At 31.3% G+C, this 20,250-nt stretch overlaps 3 protein-coding genes across 5 annotated transcripts; all 3 read left to right on the top strand.

Moving 5' to 3' along the window:
• The first annotated feature begins 2,839 nt into the window (after positions 1-2,839).
• Positions 2,840-7,095, top strand: LOC120275303. 3 transcript variants are annotated; one of them, XM_039281876.1, is made up of 17 exons: positions 2,840-2,948; positions 3,169-3,203; positions 3,281-3,384; positions 3,487-3,522; positions 3,636-3,749; positions 4,045-4,128; positions 4,201-4,319; positions 4,409-4,510; positions 4,687-4,803; positions 4,899-4,964; positions 5,154-5,220; positions 5,575-5,628; positions 5,803-5,892; positions 6,011-6,070; positions 6,155-6,190; positions 6,285-6,431; positions 6,625-7,095. In XM_039281876.1, exons 3-16 carry the CDS (start codon positions 3,295-3,297, stop codon positions 6,423-6,425), a joined length of 1,176 nt encoding a protein of 391 aa, XP_039137810.1. In that variant the 5' UTR covers positions 2,840-2,948; positions 3,169-3,203; positions 3,281-3,294; the 3' UTR covers positions 6,426-6,431; positions 6,625-7,095. The 3 variants fall into 3 exon arrangements, with proteins under 3 accessions (XP_039137810.1, XP_039137958.1, XP_039137884.1); XM_039282024.1 differs by lacking the exon at positions 6,625-7,095 and having other exon boundaries at positions 6,011-6,044; positions 6,285-6,421; XM_039281950.1 differs by lacking the exons at positions 4,899-4,964; positions 6,625-7,095 and having other exon boundaries at positions 6,285-6,606.
• A 2,407-nt stretch (positions 7,096-9,502) lies between these two features.
• Positions 9,503-10,251, top strand: LOC120261884 (chaperone protein dnaJ 11, chloroplastic-like). The gene has a single exon (XM_039269895.1). It carries the CDS (start codon positions 9,527-9,529, stop codon positions 9,983-9,985), a length of 459 nt encoding a protein of 152 aa, XP_039125829.1. The 5' UTR covers positions 9,503-9,526; the 3' UTR covers positions 9,986-10,251.
• A 6,428-nt stretch (positions 10,252-16,679) lies between these two features.
• LOC120261425 (glycine-rich protein 2-like) lies at positions 16,680-17,817 on the top strand. Its single transcript, XM_039269313.1, is given in 2 exon segments — positions 16,680-17,072; positions 17,074-17,817. Coding segments are annotated over 2 exon segments (711 nt in total). The 5' UTR covers positions 16,680-16,776; the 3' UTR covers positions 17,489-17,817.
• Positions 17,818-20,250: the final 2,433 nt, after the last annotated feature.

Raw genomic sequence — 20,250 nt, 5'->3', positions numbered from 1 at the left:
GGTCGGATATACACACGTCTACATATGCATAGATAAATATATGGATGAAATAGGCTTTAATTTGCATGCACATAAAGATGAAATTATATGTAAGGGATGGATGAGATGAGATCTTAATGTCTATATATAATGATGGATAACCAAGTGGTCTATTAATAGCTTGGTCTCTAATAAAACTCTTCACAAGTAGTGAGAGTTTGAATTTTGGGTGAAGGCACATTTGTAGGAATGTGAGTAGTGGCTGTGTGTGGGTGTTTTCAACACTCATATGTGTGCGGGCTTCGCTTCCACTTATTCTATCGAGGCTTGTGCACGCCCTGCTTTTTTTAGCGGCTAAATCACTCATCTTGCCAAAAATCTTTTGTGCCTCGTATGTTTTGCATGTGCAATCAAGATGGATGAAATGCTTTCTGTATGCATTAGTGCATGTATTAGATGGTAGATGAAACATGCTATGTATGTGTTCATAGATAGATATATAATTTGCATGATTAATGGATGAATTAATGGGTTTTGAGTTTGAATCGGAGTAAGCTAATCATGATATAACAGTGTTGTTCTCTTCTCTCATAAGCATAGGATGTGAGCCATTTATTTTATTTAAGATAGGCACACTGTTTAGAATTTGGATTTCATGTGCTTGTGATAAGAACAGGAAGATGATGGGATATATCTATGGTTCATGTCACAAATTATTTTAAGAGCATAGCTATTATATTGGTAAATATATAAGCATCTGTTTAAGTAGGAAAAAATGATAAATAAATTGAATATGTTTTCATTGATGAATCTAATGAAAGATAAAAATAAAAATAAAAAAGCAGATTTTTTAGGATTTAGTCACAAAAATTCATGGAAGAGGTTGATCTTTGATTATTATTTTTTTTTCAAAAACTTGATTATTTTTTTTAGAATCAACTTTGTTTGAGATACAATGAATAAGTTCCCTACATTTATCAAAAGAGGTTGGTCTTTGATTTCTCACTTGACAGGAGAAAAAATTAATATCGTCATTCTAACAATTATTTATTTTATTAAATTTTATAAAATTAAGAAAATTAGGATTTTTGTAAGGATAAAAATTTAAATATGTCTAAATAAAGCAAAATTGTTTAACATATGACGTCTTTATACAAATATTCAATGAATTAATTTGCATTAATTGTGCATTTGGTGAATATAGATTTTATTACCATATATTGCATTACATCTTAGTTATTTATTTATTTGTTTATTTATTTGATAAAATACATAAATTGCTATTTATACTATACATGCGAGATGTGACTTACAGACTTAGTTTTTTTTTAAAAAAAAAAAAAATCTAATGAGTTGTCATATCATTTGGGAAGTGGACTTCATTGGGTCATTATAAAAATTTCATGTAACTTATTTCTTTAGATAAAATTTAATAATTTGTTAGCATATTGAATGTGGAATAACCACAATTTTGAAATATTTTCCTTTTATTTATAATCAACCAGATAATTAAAAAAGATAATTTTTTTAAATTAAATATAAAGCAAAGATAATTTAATGAATATATATATATTATGATTGGGACCAAATTTGAATTTCAAACCGGAGAGAATAACTAACATGGTAAGATTATTATTTTACTTATTTTTTAAATTAATATTAATTTTTTAATAAATATGAATAAATCACAAATTTTCAATAATTATTATCATAGGACTTATGTCTCAATTTCTTTAGAGAAAAATGATTTGTCACTCATGTGTTATAGAGATGATAATATTGGAATATTCAATTTAAATTTTGTTTCCAAATAAGTGGTAAAGAACAATTCACAGTAAATTTATAATATTTTTTTTTAAAAAAAATTGATTTACATTACAAAATGTGTTTGTAAGGTAAAAGTCTTACAATGCATATAGTGGGGGCCGAACCTGCTCCATCCTTTCCAACCTATTGATTATTTGGTGATTTTTTATAAATTTAAATTTCAAAATAAATAATTTAAAATATAATAATTTTTTTTTGAAAAAAAGTGGATAAACCATGTGCATTAATAGAAAAACAACAAAAGAGTACAACAACACTTCCACTAAATGTGAAACAAAAAGATAAAAGAAAAGAAAAACAACGAGTCTACTCCTAACCCAAATCACACACAATGACTACTCCCGACTGACATCCTGGACCACCTCGATCGCAGGAACCCCCTTCACCCCCTTAGAATGAGGTCCAATAAACTCTAAACTTGCCTAATAGAAGAAATCAAATCATCTAGCTTCACTCTCAAATCTTTGGGAGCTGCAGAGAAGTAAGATATTAATTTTTGACAATATAAAAATTTTAAAAACCCAACTAGATTAAAAAAAATAGTAACTCATATTCCTTTCAAATTAGATTCAAACAGTTAACTATATCTCACAATAATAATTGAATCTCGATGTATCTTACCATAATAAATTTGTTAGAAAATGTACGTACCCATATTTTTCCACCACAAAGTACATAATGTATAATTGCTATTTAATAGTTAGTTTAGTTGGTTGATTCAACCACTGTACCTATTCGATTAGATATAAATTAGATGAGCATTTCTGAATGAAAATTCATGAAATTTTATGTACTCATTTATAATAAAAAAATTTAAAAGAAAATTTTCATGAAATAGGAAGAATCACTAAGATAATATTATTTTTTTAATAATAATAATAATAATAATAATTAAAAAGGACGGAATCAAGGGCCATGAAACACGTATCAAAGAAAGAGACAAAGAAATATGAGTATTTGACCAAAAGCCTCAATTTTCGCATAAATAAATGGAAACAGAGCGCCACCCGTCATCACCTCCCCCCATGCACCTCCTCCTCTTCTCTTCTCTCTCTCTCTCTCTCTCTCTCTCTTCTTCGAAGACATCGGACCGAGTTCTCTGATCCATTGTAATGGCTTCTTCTCTCCCTCGTCAAGCCCAGGTCTTTCTCTTGCTCTCTATCCATTCTTACTTGAGTTTTTTCTGTGAATTTTCATGCATGTTTTGGTTTCACTATTGAATTCAATCCCAAAATGTGTTTTTTTTTTAAAAAAAATATATAATCTTATTTTAATCTATTGCCTATATTTAATGTTGTTTGATGTTGAGACATTTGACGTATTTCGTTTTCCAATGTTGTTTGTTTGTTTTCTTGGGAGCAGTTGTGATGGTTCAACTACTTTGGAAAAGGAGTAAGGTTTGTTGTTTTCTTTTGTTGAATTTAACTGGTGTTATAATTGTGCTATGGATTTGATAATGTTGGGATGGTTTCAGGGAATGCTTGTAAAATGAAACCCAAATCATGTTTTATGGTTATGGCTGTAGTAATGTTCTTCGTTGTGTATAAGTTGACAAAATTCCAACAGACACAAGAAGAGGTACATTTGATTTGTTATTCAGCAAGTGTTTTTTTAAAGTGTTTGTTTTTTTTCTGCTTTTTGATATATATCCAGCTTGATCATTGTTGATTTAATCTGCAGATGGTATCAATATCTCATCCTTTTGATTCCATGGTGGTAAGAGCTTTTTGTGTCATCTTATAATGTTGGTTTTAGAGTTAGCAAGCTTTTATTTTTATGTGATTGATTAGTGTGTTACTTAAACACTGTTAATTTGTTTGATAATTCAGGAGGAGGACACCACAGAAGCTGTAAAAATTGGTTATTTACCTCAAGGTATCATAGAATCACAATCTGACTTGGAATTGAAGCCTTTGTGGCTTACAAAGAGTTCGAATCTACAGGTTATTGTCCTGCTTTAGCTATGTTATTTTTAGTGTTCATCTTGTAATATGAGTGCTCCTACTCCCTTTAATTTTCATATGCTGTTGAGTTTGCTCATCAAATTAGTTGGTAATGTTGTTTATTTATGTTTCAATTTATGATAAGCAGTAAACTTCGTAGAAGCACTTCTAGTCTGTTTATTAGATCTAATTTATACTTCTCCGCTTCTTAGAGGAATAATTTCTGTTTTTGTGTTGATTTAGACAAAGCATAGTTACAAACTTATCATGATTGTTGATAATCTTGCTTTTGCAGAAGGATGACCAGCCTCGTAAAAATTTGCTTGCTATGGCTGTTGGCATTAAACAGAAGAAAAATGTCGACGACATTGTTAATAAGGTATCCCGACATCTCTTCCCTGTTGAGCACTTCTTGTGCTAGATTATCTTCATCTCATTTTTATGTGTTCAGTTCTTTTCAGAGAATTTTACAGTTATTTTATTCCATTACGATGGTAATGTCAACGACTGGCATGATTTTGAGTGGAGTGATAGTGCAATCCATATAGTTGCTAATCATCAAACAAAATGGTAAGGTTTGAACTGATCCACATTTGCCTTGACCTCTTAACGATAAACTGCAGTATGCTTCTTATTAACATTACTTTTATATTTATCAGGTGGTTTGCAAAGCGTTTTATGCACCCGGATGTGGTTTCTGCTTATGATTATATATTTCTTTGGGATGAAGATTTGGGCATTGATAATTTTCATCCTGGAAGGTTTACATTTTCAGGATAATTTTTCTTGTTAATAGGCTGCAGATTTCTTCGAGGGATCTACTTAAAATTGCTCTTGAGTAGTAATTGTTCTTTTGGAATATTTTAAATTGTTGGCTATCGTGATTCCAAATATTTATTATACGATGAGATGAGTCATGTAATGGTTTCCGTTTTAGGTACTTGAAAATTGTGGAATCTGAAAGACTAGATATATCTCAGCCGGCATTGGACCCAAGTCTTTCTGAAGTACATCACAGGATAACCATTCGTCGAAGTAAAGGGAATCTACACAGGTAAATGAAATCAATTTCTAATTTGCTGCAATTATGCAAACTTGTCTAGACTTTGCATGTCTAAAAACTTAACGGCCTTGTACTAATCGATAAAGGAAAGTTTCTGATTCTCGAACTAGGAGAAGATGTTCTGGTACTAACAATGGACCCCCATGCTCTGGGTATGTATTTTGTCTAACAAATCGTTTCGTTTGGGTGCATCTCATGGACAGTATTTTGGGATGTGGCATGCTTCACTAGAGTGATTTTTCTTTTCTTTTTTCTGATGAAAAACTAGAGTGTTTTTATTTAAGGTTTTCCAAAATGATGATTCTTCTTCTTATTATTTTTTTCTATTTTATTATGTGTAGATTTGTGGAGGGAATGGCTCCTGTATTTTCAAGGCCGGCATGGCGTTGTGTTTGGCATCTTATTCAGGTAATAGTGAACTTTTTCCTTCATTTTTCAGGGTTTGGAATTTCTGAACCTAACACAATCTTTGGTCCTGATAAGAACTTCCACTTTTCATTGGTTACAACTACAACTGAAGTGAATAATTTACTGTGTCCAAGGTTCAGTTTATCTATATATTTTTCTCCATCTACAATATGAAAAGATCATGTTTTTTCCGGGGGGAAATATACAGAGGAGAACATCTGAGTGATTGGTTGAGCCTTCATGATTCGAATTTTAATACAAATTCATGATTAGAATAATTGTACAAGTAGATATTGCATTTATTGATCAAATTTGTGAAGGTGGTCGTTGATTTTATATTTTTATTTTGGACAGAATGATTTGATTCACGGATGGGGAATCGATTACAAACTTGGATATTGTGCTCAGGTTGGATTTCTTTTGCTTATTATGTGAAGCTTATTATGTATACTTCCACTGAATTTTTTTTGCTTTTAGTATTCGATGTTATATTGTTTGGATTTCTGCTTGACATCCTCTCATGCATTTCTATACTATCATTATGTGGTCGACAGTATTTGGATCTCAATGCTGGTTTTGCAGGGCGATCGTACTAAAAGGGTTGGAGTGATAGATAGTGAGTATGTTGTCCATCAAGGAGTGAAGACCTTAGGCGGGTTCTCCGAAGAACAGGTAGTTTTCTGAACCAGTTAAACATTCAAATTTGATGCTCCTTGAAACAAACCAATAATTAAGTTTGTTAATACTATGGATTTGGGTTTATTTGTATGTTATCCCTTCTCTGTTTCAGAATACCTTTCTTCGTCGTGTCCAAACATCAAAAGGTATGATAATACAGAACCAACCTCAGGTAATGAACATATCAGCAATCATTTTTCCGATCCTCTGAAACTATTTCACATGTAAATCATCTTTGACTTTCTTGTTAATACAGAAAAAGAGTGTTGATCAATCTATGCATCGAATCAAGGTGTGATATACATCGTATTAGTTTTATTCGGTTCAGCTCATTTTGACAACTGTGTCCTCACTGAGTATGATTACGCGACATTATGGCCATGCAGGTTAGGAAACAAGCAACATTGGAACTTCAAAAATTTCAGGATCGATGGGACCGTGCTATTAAAGACGATGAAAATTGGGTTGATCCATTTCAACCTCACGAAGGCGGCAGTGAGGATCAAGTCCTTGCGAAGAAAACTTAATCTCAGGCACATGATACCATCATGCTTAATTCGGCTCTTCGCACTAGAATATGTCGGATACATTAGATATATTCATTGATTTAGGTTCTTTCATTCAATTTACGACCGTTAAACATTCAAAATTTTCAACATGAGTTGTTGTACATACTTTAATCCAAGTCTATGAAGCTGTTGATTTCTTTATGTGTTCTGGTTATAGGGCGAAGAACATTATCGGTCAAAGCGATGAACTCTTCAATGGATTAAATTGACCGGAAAATCTAGGTATGCAAATCCCGGATACTACAATTCTATTATATAAATGTATGTCAAAGTTTACTGAGGTTTTAAGTTAGGGTTTCAAGAAACAAATCCATTGGTGGTCTCTTAGTCCACAGCTCACCAAAAAGACCAAAGAATGAAGACTCTTTCTATGCTTTATAATATTTAGAATAAGCATGAAGATCTAGGGTTTAATGTAATCTTCTTTTTTTTATTATTTTGTTTGGATATTTGATTAAAATTTCCCAATTTTTTAGAGAACATCAGGTAAGAAGATATGTATTATTAGGACTAAGGACTCAAGGAACTGGTCAAATGAACAACATATATAGTTTAAATTGGGGAAATATTGTATTAATCCACATATGATATTCATTCACTCTAAATATATATTTTTCTGTTATTGTTATATACGCCTTTATGCATTTGTTTGTTGTTTAAAATTTTACTTAGTTTCTCTTCTAAAATTTTACTTAGTTATTGTTATATACACCTTTGTGCATTTTTTTATGCGGATCTAAATTTCTTGATGTTTTTTATTTTGGGGTTAAAAAGCTTTAGAAGAAGAAAAAAGATCACAGAAAAATAAAAAAACCAGAAATAAAACCTAAAAATAGAGAGAAAAAGTAACTAAAACTGACACCAAAAACAAATGCTACATTATTTAGAGTAACCATTGTTGTTGACAGTCTTCATAAGCCATTTTGGAAAATTTTTGCCTGGATGGAATAGAGAGGCAGTTTGCAGATTAAAGTTATGATAGGTCAAGCTGATGCCAATTTTGATCCAATTTGTCGGAATTAGATTAATCGTCGGTTAATTAATATCAAAATAATAATGGATTCTAATAAAATAATAAATCAGTGGTTTATCTACGCTATTTAAATATTTATATATAATATGAAATAGCAACAAATCAATTGCATGTGTTAGTTAATTAGGAGTTTTAGGAAAACCATGTGATATACATCAGCATCTTTGACATGCAAAGATAACAAAGCAAGCAAGGTTTCCATTGTAGGTAGAATGTAGTTGGTGCAAATGTCATACAAGCTAATAAATTTCATAACTTTATATATATATATATATATATGAGCTTTGCAAGCATTATAAAGTGAGAGAAAAGTTTTCTAAAAAGAGTGTGATGTAGTCCATGTGGTCTTGAATGCATTTCTTTTCTGTCTTAACGAACGTTTTCTTTTTCTCTAATTATGATATGTACTCATGCATAATTTCAAGAGGTAAATAAAGCTAGTTAGTGGTTGACTCGATAATTGGTTTTTTAACTCATGAAATATTTTAATTTACTGTGAAAAAAAATATTTGATCAGTTAATTAATTAATTGAGCTCACCTTCGTAATAATCTAGTAATAAAATATTTAACTTTCATATTAAAGGTGAAACATTTGACCCTTTCTTGATTTATGGTTACATGTAAATAAGTAATGTGTAATAGTTTATCTATATTATTAAAATAATATAAATAATTAATTAATACTTTATATTTAATTTAAATTTTGTCAATGTTGGGTAAACATATTTTATATATATATATATATATATATATAAAGGTAATGGGATTTTTACTATGAATATTTCATTGTATGTGCTTAGAAAAGTAAGATTTTGTTTTTAGTGGTTGTAATTAAGAGCATTTCTCAACGAATTACTAGTGATTTTAGGTGAGTTAAGTTTTTATAATTAATTGTCTTTTTTTATTTTAATTTTGAGTTTCTTATCACGAAATATGATTAAATAAAGAAACTATTTTAAAAACGGATACGCAAAATTTTGTTTTAAAAACCCAAAATAAAATTTTGTTTTAAAAGAACTTGAGACACTGCAGAAGCACGATCACTTGTGAGCGTGCCTATGAAATTTGGCTTTTTAATAAAATAAACAAATTACTTACCTAAACCAATATTATTACAAAAGGGAGTGATCCATCTACCTCTCATTTGATGTTCATTTCGGGGGATGTAATTTAAAGTAGGGAATTGAGGAAAATTTCACTTCAGTGAAGTAGGGGAAATGATATCATTTTTCAGTATAACTGATGTTTATTTGTCAGAAAGTAAAAAATAAAACTGAGAAATTTAGATGTTAGGTGAAATCCTATGATTTCAAAAATAATTTTAGAAGTGAAAGAAAGTGAGTTTTTATAAATTGACTCACTTTCTCTTATTTCTGTAAAAAAAAAATACCGAAATAGATTTAGTTCAAAATTCACTTTAATCGAAAATAGAGAAAATAATACTTTCACCACTTCTACACAAATGAACACTAAAATATATCCAACTAATCACATATTTTCAAAATCTAGATTTACAAATCCTTCAATACAAACTTAAAATTTTGACATCCATCATTTTTAATTACAGTCAAACAAACACTAGATTTGACTATTCTACATTTTCAACTCTATCATTTATAAATACACTGTAATTAAAAATCTACTGTATTTTCAATTACATCTAATTAAATATTACCTAAAAAATCAGATCACTTCCCCTCACTTTTTTCACTTTCCCCATAAAACAAAGAGTAATCCCAAAAAATAAGTTACCATTACCAACCAATTTCTCATTACTTATTTTTCTTTAAAAAAAAAAAAAAAACCTCAATTCCAATAATTTACTAGCATATATCCCTACACTCTACAAACTCATCCTTGGGCCCCACCATAATAATATATACTATTAACTCAAGGGTTAACCCTCATTATTAACCATGGTTAACTTAACCCAACCCCACTCTAACCCCATCATCTTCTTCTATAAAAGCCCATCCTCTCCCACCCTCCCACTTTGACCCTTTCTCTTCCCTCGTTCTTGCTCTCATGTTCTCTTCTCTCCCTCTCTCTTCCCCTCAAACCCTAGCTTCTCGGATCTCCGATCCTCGCCGCGTTAGCCTCTCAATCCCTTCTCGATCTCGGATCTCGGCGGCGTACACCTCGGCTGCTGCGTGGTCTCCTCCGATCCGATCAACCGTTGCCTCGGCTTCGCTCTACGACGTGCTGGGCATCGCGGCGGCGGCGTCTGGATCCGAGATCAAGGCGGCGTATCGCCGCCTCGCCCGCGAGTGCCACCCTGATGTCTCTCAACGCGCTTCTGGGGATGAGTTCATGAAGGTCCACGCCGCCTACGCCACTCTCTCCGATCCGGAGAAACGCGCTGATTATGATCGGAAAATGGCTGGGATCTGGCGCCGCCACCCTGCTCCGCCGCCTGGATCGGATTTCTCGTCGGCGTTTTACGGCCAAGCTTCTCGCCGGTGGGAGACTGATCAGTGTTGGTGATTGACGATGAATCACAGCCGTTAGATCTTTTGTTTTCCAGATCTTTCGATATGACCCCTTGATTTGTTGCAAATTCGGAAGACGAACTGTGGGGCTTTTAGAGCCGTTGGATTGAGATGATGAGTGGTCCTGATTACTCACTCCACCGGTTTGGATAATTCTGTTAACTTAGCAGTGGGATTTTGTGATTTTCCCATTTGTTTTCAGAGGATGTGTATATAAATTATTGAAATTAGAATTTAGAGTAAAAATGACTTTTTTATATATATTCTTGCGGGTTTTTAAAATTATATCTAATAAATTTAAATTATAAAAAATAAACTAAATTATAAGTATAGTTTAAATTGTTTATATATAATAAAAAAATCAGATTCCAAATTATAATTTTGTAAAAGTAAAGTACTAAAAAGTTTTGCATTGATTTTAATTTATATGTTAACCCACTTTTATGTCCAATCAATTAAACACTCTTTTAAAAAAAATCAGAAATATAATTGAAAAAAACTAAAGATTTATTTTTGATTATATAAACCCACATATGTAACTTTATTCTCATTTTATTTTATCATTTCAAATTTACACCTTCTTATTCAAATCCAAACATCCAATTAAGAGCATCAATGGTTTCTACAATGGAATCCAAAATGACAACAAAATTATTTAAACTACTGCTTAATTTTTTTTTAATATTATTATTATTATTTCAGTGCACTGTGTATTAAAAATAAATAAATAAATAAACTATCAAGACATGACATGTAGTGAATAATAAACAAAGTTAGATACCATTTTCACTCTAATAACCAACCAATCAATCACTTTGCCTCTTTCATAATGTTTATCAGACAAAGTGATTGAAAGTCAATGCATGCACATAAATACATAATAATACATTGGAGATAAGATTTAAGAGAGTGATGGGCATTGTCACTAGCTTTGGCATTGAGCCATATAACACCACACAACATCACCACTTGCAAATATTGTGCTGTGTTTCTCAATGAACTTGGACTGAATTTTATGCTTTCTTATTTGTCGGCAATGGATGAGCTCATTTACTTTGTTTTTACGGATAAATTGTTGTTACTTTTGTGACCTTCCTTTCTTTGTGTCAAACTTATAGCCATGTTCTCTTTATATAAATAATATATAATAATTTTTATTAATGATTTTGATGCTGTTTTTTAAATAGTAAAAACACATTTTGATCAATGAAATTTATTTGATGGCGCACTAGCTATCCAATGGTATCGCTAGATGTAGAAGAAAAATCTGATCGAAACTCTTTTTCTATATCGTCACACATTCTTTTTAGCAAAGATTATTTATCGATTGTTAAATGGATTTTATAGACCCCTATGAAAAGTATTAAATCCCTCCTTTTCAAGGTTGTATGACAAGAGAAATTTATTATTTTGATTTGATTCATAAAAATTTTCTAGGCATGCACGTAGCAAGACTTTTATCACCCAGTGTGACAGCTATCCTTGTTAATAAACTTGTTAATAAATTTCTAAATGGTTCATAAATCATGTGTGTACTATTATATCTCCTTGGTCCATAAGAACACTTTATTGAGGTTTTTGTCATATATATATATATATATATATATCATATATAGTATTTAAAAAAATCAAAAATTGTTCGGTAGTTTATTATTTTTTAAAAAAGTGTACTTTTTATAGAAAAAATTCACTATTATCTTTTTCATTATATAAAATATAAATTGCTAATAAAACTAGAATTTGTTCATGAGTTTAGTGTTGTGAATTTGTAATATATAAATAAATATGACAATAAAAATAACTTAAAAAGGTGAAAATATCCTTTTATAGTGTAGATATTAACTTTAATTTCTTAATAAACATGGGGAAAATGTTTGACATGTACTTAAAAAGATAATGCATTTCAATTTAAACGTTTTACTACATAGCTTTAATTTACTACCATTAAACTAAAGTTAGTGATTTACTCCACTAATATTTATCTAGATTAAAGTAATTTAATCATGATTTCTCACATCAACAAAACTATATCAAATAGGAGTTATTCTTATTTATCATTTAGTTAGACAAGTGATGACTAGTAAAAACATTAGCAAACTAACATAAATTAATCTTAGACTATAGTTTATATTTAATTATTGGCCTTTGGTTAATTGGTTGTTTCTTTGGAGCTTCTAGAAGATGAAGGCGATGAGGCATTACAATCAAAAGTCATAATCAGAGCCAGAATAATAAAAAATATAAACTAAGTTGAATTATTTTGCATGAAGGGGACCCTCCTACATATTGGCCACTAGTTTGAAGGTAGGGGCACAAGAATTGGAAAATATATTAATGATCAAAGAATAGCTATATAGACTTTATTATTATTATTATTATTATTATTATTATTATTATTATTATTATTATGTGAAAAAGACTTTATTATTATAAAAATATATAGTGGCCTTCATTATCAAAGGTGTTGGCATGGAAGCTTCTTATTGCCAACTCTTGCATTTGTGGAAAATATAAAAAACATTGAAAATTTTGTTTTTATAAACCATCATGTGACTTCATGGCTATGGATGGTTTTTTGTAATTACATATAAAATATATGCACATATGTGTAATTTTGATTGATGACTTTCATGATAAAAAAATAATTTGAGGATTTTTATGTAACTATGTTAAAGATTAGGAGAAGATAATTATTTGTATTAGGATGGAAAAGTTAAAATTTTTTTCACAATCAATCATTTATCATATATATATATATATATATATATATATATATATATATATATATGAGCTCACACCTTACGAATGTTTGTAAATTTTAAGTTTTGTACTCACTCTTCTCTTTAGGTCCTAACTCTACCCATCCCTCTCAAGTGCCTTTTCTCTTACCTTTTTTTTCTTACTTGAATGTCTATATATCTCCAAAAATTGAGTTCTAAAACCATCCCAAATTTTAATAGAGTTTCTTAAATAGGTCATATTAAGATTTGGTACTACCTATTAAACCATCGGAAAATTGCTTTCTCAAAATATAATTAAGGCTATATAAACATTTGTGAATTAATTTATACAACCATGCATGATGTATGTTACATGTATATATATATATATATATAATATACAAGAAAATTTAATGACATATGAATGCCAATAAATAGTTGTATGATTTTATTTTATTTTAGTCTTTTGTCAACGGCCTATGTGAATGTAAAAAAATTAATTATGATAATTTATTATGCATAAAATTCTTATATAGGAAGTGAAAATGATTTTTGCTGAAAAATCTTACTGATTTTTTTAAGGTAAAACCCCTGCTTAATTTTTTTAATAAACTCTTTACATTTTAAAGGAATTTTTATTTTTTTACTAAACACCATTTATTAGTTCTTCATTTTCTTTTCAAGTCAAAGTCATATAACTTATCCATACTTAAAAAAAAATTTTAAAAAAAAACACCTTTTAACAAAATTTTTCTCCAGAATGAAAGTTTTTTTATTAGAATTCTTTCCGATATGCACATGCGAAAGATATTTCTATTATTTTTATGTATATTTCTTTTTTGCTCCAACATGAACAGTCCAGCCCAATGAAATGAAGAGAAACCGGTGCAATTGGTTAGCCCATCATTTTAATTTATAATGTTCATATTTCGATATTAATTGAATCAAAAAATCTATCGAGGAAAAAAATATTATTATATTCTTATTATATATAGAGTACGAACAACCTCAGAATGTTCGTAAATTTTAAATCTATGAAATTTATGAAACGTTTGTATCAACTATTGGATTTAATCTAGACGGTTATGTATAGTTCATTCAACAATGATATTGTGCTTATGAATAGTTGTATAAAAAGTGAGAAACTTTAACTGTGGCTTTATAATTTTTACGGTGCTTAATTGTGAATATTCTATTATATATATATATATATATATATATATATATATATATATATATATATATTTGACAAAATGCAACAAACCATGTATAATGAGGGCATATACATGTAAAACAACTTTAGGGTATGTTTGGCTGCAAAATAAAAAAAAATATGACATAATTTTATAATGTAGGAGTGCAAGTGATTATTACAGAAATTATAGCATATTTTATTCCTACAGAATGAGTGTTTGGTTACCAAAATAAAAAAATTATTAAGATCGACCGATCGGCAACTAGACCACCGGTGGACCTGTGGCCGGTCGTAGGGGGTCGACTGGAGCACCGGTGGATCACCGGTGTGTCAACGGAGGCTAGCCGAGCAGATCACCAGTGGATCACCGACATGTCACCGGAGGTTGGTGGACCGGTGACTAGTTGCCGAAAGCCTGCCGGACCACCGGTGGATCGCCGACGTGTCACCAGAGGCCGGTGGACCGGTGATTAGACCGTCGGTTGACCAATGACCGATCACCAGAGGCCGGTTGGATCGTCGGCTGGACCGGTGGCCGGAGACTGGCCGAGCCACCGGTGGACTGGTGGCTGGTTGCTGGATCAAAAAAGAGAGAGAGAGTTTTTTTGCAATATAATATCAATAATGTTTATATTATGCCATAATTTTATACTTTAAAATAAGTACCCAATCAGCTAATATGACATAATTTCTCAAAAAATATTAAATTATGTCATAATTCTAGCCTATCCAACAGGCCCAAGTCTTTTACGTGTATTTAACTTGTGATAAACCCTAGCTTTGAGGTTTTCATAATATACTTCTTATGAAGTTGGGTCAATGGTGTTGGATCAAAGACTTATAAAGATAATTTGAGTGCTAAAAAAATTGATCCAAAAAAAGTTTGCATTAGAACAGTGAAGTATGAAAAATACATCTAAAAAGTAAAAACAATGCGAACCAAAAAAACACTGAAGAGTTGCAGCTTTATTAATTAATAATTATTAAAGTTGTCCAAGTTCCAAGTGCTGGTGCTTGCTCTGAGAAAGGCTAACAACTACTCTGCCATGCCATCAAAGCTCCTATTACTTTGGAGCTAAGACCACTCATTCTAGTACTCAAAATATCCTTCAAAAACCATAACCAAAAAAGAAATACTCCACAAGATAAAAAAGTAAAAAATAAATAATAATATTAAAATAAATTTTTTTTTAAAAAAAGGCATTGAAATAACACATGATTTGGTCTGGCTGACATGTCCCATCTTTTATACTCCATACAAGAGAAACTGAGGAAAAGAGAGTTATTAATTATTATTATATGCTTATTATAATTGCTGTGCTCTGTGCACTGTAACCTGACAGTGCCTCTTATTAAAGCATTTATCATGTCTATTTTAAATTAATTACTGCACTTCATGAGTTTAATTTAATTTAGTTTAATCATTATTTTTTTTAAATATCAAAATAATCCCTATATTTTTCATTTTCCACTTTTTTAGTCCCTCTAATATAAAATCCGTTTTTTTGATATTTATATTTACATATTTTCATCCTTTAGTTGTAAAATCCGCTCTTTTAATCCTTATATTTACATATTTTTATCTTTTTTTTGTCTATCTAATTCATTAACTGAAAGGACTAAAAGGGCAGATCCGTCAATTAGAGGGATCAAAAAGACAAAAATATGAAAATACGAGAATAAAAAAGACAGGTTTTATATTAGGGGGACTAAAAGGCTCAAAACACAAAATAAAAGGACCATTTTGATATTTTGACCTTATTTTTTTTTTAATTTACTATTATTATTATGAAATTATGGTGTGATTTTCATGTTAATATATGATCTAAAGAAAATAACCCAACATGCCATTCCCATGCCTCATCTTCATCCACTTATTTTTGGGTAGTGAATAAAAAGATAACAAATAATAATTAGGATTGAAATAAAACAAACAAAGAATAAATATTCATTATATTTAATTTTCAAATTAAAAAAATAATAATTTTAAGAATAAACCAATACAACGGATGGTTATTAGCGAAACAAAGCATAGTCTGGATCACGCATAGGTTCTCTAAATATATCGCATAATCATATTTTTTACTTTTAAGTAGAGAACTATTAATTGACATAAAACTTTATATTTAAATTACTTCTTCATCCTAAAATATAAATTGGTTGGTTTAAACAAAATCATTACAAAAATAGTTGTTTATTTATAATATCAAAATAGTATTTTAATATTTAATTTTCTAAATTATAAACGAAAAAAAATATTTATAATTTAAAAAATAAAAAAATAATTTAGTAATTTAGATAAATTTTTATTTTAAATTTTAAGATAATTATTGATATCTTTAATTCAACTACAACATCCTTAAACAATATTTATTTCAAGTGAGTATATGTTACTATTAAAATTTAATTTTCAGATCTCGAAAGGAAATTAATGAGAAATAATACAATTTAAAACTTAAAAAAAAACCAAAAAAAAAAGGAATAAAAGAATTAATAAAAAAACCACTTTGAAAGCGTGTGAAAGAGAAGCCGGCCGACGCTTCGGGAATCGTAGGCGATATCAAAACACGATCAAGTGGGTCCCACAACCCAAAGTCCGAATCACAAAGCGAATCAGACCGTCAGGATTCCAAGCTAAGCGAATCTCAAAGCGCGTCCCGTTGGACGGCAACCGTACGATGCGCTCTGAAACTGCTTACGTGGCACGCGATGCGGCATCCTCGGTCCATCTTGAGGCCCTTATATACACCTCTTCACCGCCGAGGACTGTATCGCTTTCATCGTTCTCTCGTTCTATAAAGAGAGAGAGAAACCCTAGGTTTTTTTTTTGTTTCTCTCTCTTAGGGTTAGGGTTAGGGTTAGGGTTTCGCGATGTCGACGATGGATCGCGTGCAAGGGACGGTGAAGTGGTTCAACGAGGTGAAGGGATTTGGCTTCATCACGTCCAACGATGGCAGCGAGTTGTTCGTTCATCAGACATCGATCAAGACCGATGGCTTCCGGACGCTATCTGAAGGCGAGGTTGTGGAGTTCTCGATCATGGATGGCGATGATGGCCGTGCGAAGGCTGTGGATGTGACGGGACCTGATGGATCTGCTCTTCAGGGAGGTAATGGTGGCGGTCGCAGGGATGGGTATGGTGGAGGATGGGGTGGGGGTGGTGGGGGGCCGTGGAGGCGGTGGATTTGGGGGAGGGTATGGGTATAATGGTGGAGGGAGAGGCGGTGGTGGCAGGGGTGGTGGTGGTGGTGGTCGTGGAAGGAACAGCGGAGGTGGTGGTGGTGGCGGTAGTGGAGCGTGCTACAAGTGCGGGGAGATGGGGCATATGGCTAGAGACTGCTTCCAGGGCGGTAGCGGCGGAGGCGGAGGCGGTGGCGGAGGCCGAGGTGGGTGCTATACATGTGGGGAAGCGGGGCATATGGCTCGTGATTGCTACCAGAACAGCGGTGGTGGCGGAGGTGGAGGGAGATATGGCGGTGGCGGAGGTGGCGGCGCCGGCGGTGGTGGTGGTGGTGGTGGTGGTGGTTGCTTCAACTGTGGGGAATCTGGGCATTTTGCTAGGGAATGCCCTGGGAGAAACTAAGGTTGGATAATTCCCAACCTTTGTCTCTATTTGTTTGGCTTGGCTTCTATCTGCGTTTTGGGATCTTTCTGCTATTCTGATCTTTGTTTTATCTTGTCCTTTGAAAGGATTTACTTTATGGTTCTAGTGTTTTTGGTTTGGTACCAGTACCGTGGTTTTGTTTTCCCGGAGGGGGATTGGGGGAAAAAAGCATTAGATGGTGATTTATGGTTCTATTAGGTGAGAACCAATCTTACCATTGTGTCCAAGTTTCTCTTCTCCATTTGCAATTTGCTCTGAATTATTAAAGCTTTTATAGTTTAATTTATACCATTTGGTGTTTTCCTGCATTGGTTTGCCATTGTTCTGCAGGTTCTTGTGATAAAGATTGCATTTTTATTGATTGTTTTGGTGGTGTCATATATATATATATATATATATGATGTTTTTCTTGCATTTATATGATCTCTGCTTGTGCATATGATTGTTTGAATGGGGTGAGTTCTTTGTTGTTCTATAGCATTTGCTGTTTCAAGTTTGCTGGTGATATGGTAAAGCTAAACTAGTCAATCTCTGTGGATTCCCCCAATAGTTTAATTCATGCATATCTTCTTATACTGTTTTTGAAGTTGCTTGTTTGATCACTGTTGCATGTTGTATTGTCATTATGTGTTTATTGGTAATTAATGTGTTTAAATTGTTTCTCTCTACCACCAAAAGTTGTCCCAATTGGTTGTGTTATCATTTGCAATTCCATTGTTTATATGACATGGGTGCCTTTTTTTCCCCTTTGTGATTGAAAACTTGTATACAAAGTCACAAACACTAATCCTGTGCCTTCCAATGTATTACATAAGTTTATTCTGGTGAAGTGACATGCTAATGAAATAGGTTACTATTTAGAGGTGGTCTTTTCACTTTCTCAGTGAATTGATTTGATCTAGCTATCAGGAACAGAGTAGGGCTAAAACCAAAATCCATTGTTTACATCATGTTTTCTTCTGGTATTTTACTTTCCTATTGCTGTCTTTGACCATCATGTTCAATCACATCCAAAAGATTTCTGCCCAACTTTCTTGTCTTGATTTTGTGCCTACCAGTAACATTTTATCTATTTTTGCTTCTTTGTTCAGCTTTTCTTCTCTCTCTGCAAGTTTCATGATATGATTACTCTGCTGTTGTGATGTCATTGTTTTTCATGGTTCTTGTGACTTGTGAGTATGTGATTGTAGTTAATTCATGAAATTATTGACCCATCCCACAACTATTGTGTTTTCTTTTCCCATAATTTTTTGGCTATTTGAAAATTCCAATTTATTGCTATTGTAATAAAAAATTTAATTTTCTTGTATATATTTCTTGGTCAATTTTGATGGCTAAATTTCCTCTTTTATCTGCCTGCCTCTATTTTGAGTCCAAATTTGAATTGAAGTCTTATATTATTTGCTTTTAATGGTATTTTAGTGGTTTATATTTTAATGGTATTATTTGAAGTCTTATATTTTAATGGCATAGTATTTATTGGTTCTTTATTACTTCTTCCTCCCTTCCATCCCTTTTATTTTTCATATTTTGAAAGTTATTTAGTTTTTTATTTATTCATTGAAAAAAAGATTTAAAATTTTTTTATATTTATTATATATGTATAACTTTTAATAAATTATATTTAATCACATATTTTTAAAATATATTATAAATAAAAATAGTTTCGAAAAATTAATATAATTTTTTATAAAATTTAGATTGCTAATTAACATCAACCAGTTTTTATTGATCGATATTTTTTTAATCAATGTGAATTAGATTAAGTGAACAAATAAAAAAAACTAGATGAGGGAATTTATATGATTGTGATCTTTTAGATGCTCTGGTTCTGTATGAAATGCTTAAAAAATTGATGAAACGGAGTATATTCATGACCATTGTGATTTTGAAACTCTGGTTTTGTATGAAATTGTTAGAATGATGATACGTAGCATGAGTTTGGAGAACCGTGCCAGCCTTTATTATTAAAGACTTTGAAAATTAATAATATTGATGAAATGCAACCACCTAATCAAAGAAGCACAAAATCATGGGCAAAGTAAAAGCTTAGAAGAAGAAGAATAGGCAAGTTAGGAATCCCTCCTTTATTCCCATTTTGGCTAAATCTTTTCAATTAAAATAGGAAATACTAAGGGGTCGTTTGGTTCGTGATAATATAGGAAGATTATCATGTGTTATGTGGTAATTTTAAAAATATTACCATGTTTGTCATTACTAAAGGTGGTAATTTAGATAGTAATATCATTTATCAACTTATAAGTATTACCAAGAAAATGGTAATTCTATTATCACCAAATTTGGTGTTTATTTTGGTATCACCGTAGTAATCTTATAATTTTTTTATATTTTAACAAATTGATTACTATAACAACCAAACACGGTAATGAATACCGTAATATTTTCAATTATATAACATTTTCACTCATATTACTATAGTAATCTCGTTATGTAGTAAAATATCATTACCACGAACCAAACACCACTAATGGTATTGCCTCACTTAATTTCTCCTCCTCAAGGACCTCAACTTATGAATATAAATTTAGAAGTTATTTTAATTCCTAACAAAACCCTCATAATGATAACTGACGGAGACAGGCCCAATATTGACAGTTTCTTCCCTTTTAAAACAATGGCAAACTCTGTTTATGCATATCACATGATGTGGTTTTCTTTTAATATGTATCAGTAGATTCAGTACAACACCTTTAAGAAAATTATATATCAGCCATAATCCC

The sequence above is a fragment of the Dioscorea cayenensis genome, chromosome 1 (assembly GCF_009730915.1).
Source record: "Dioscorea cayenensis subsp. rotundata cultivar TDr96_F1 chromosome 1, TDr96_F1_v2_PseudoChromosome.rev07_lg8_w22 25.fasta, whole genome shotgun sequence".
NCBI classification, from domain to species: Eukaryota; Viridiplantae; Streptophyta; class Magnoliopsida; order Dioscoreales; family Dioscoreaceae; genus Dioscorea; species Dioscorea cayenensis.
Note: the sequence above shows the minus strand (reverse complement) of the source record. Positions and strands in the feature narration are given on the sequence as shown.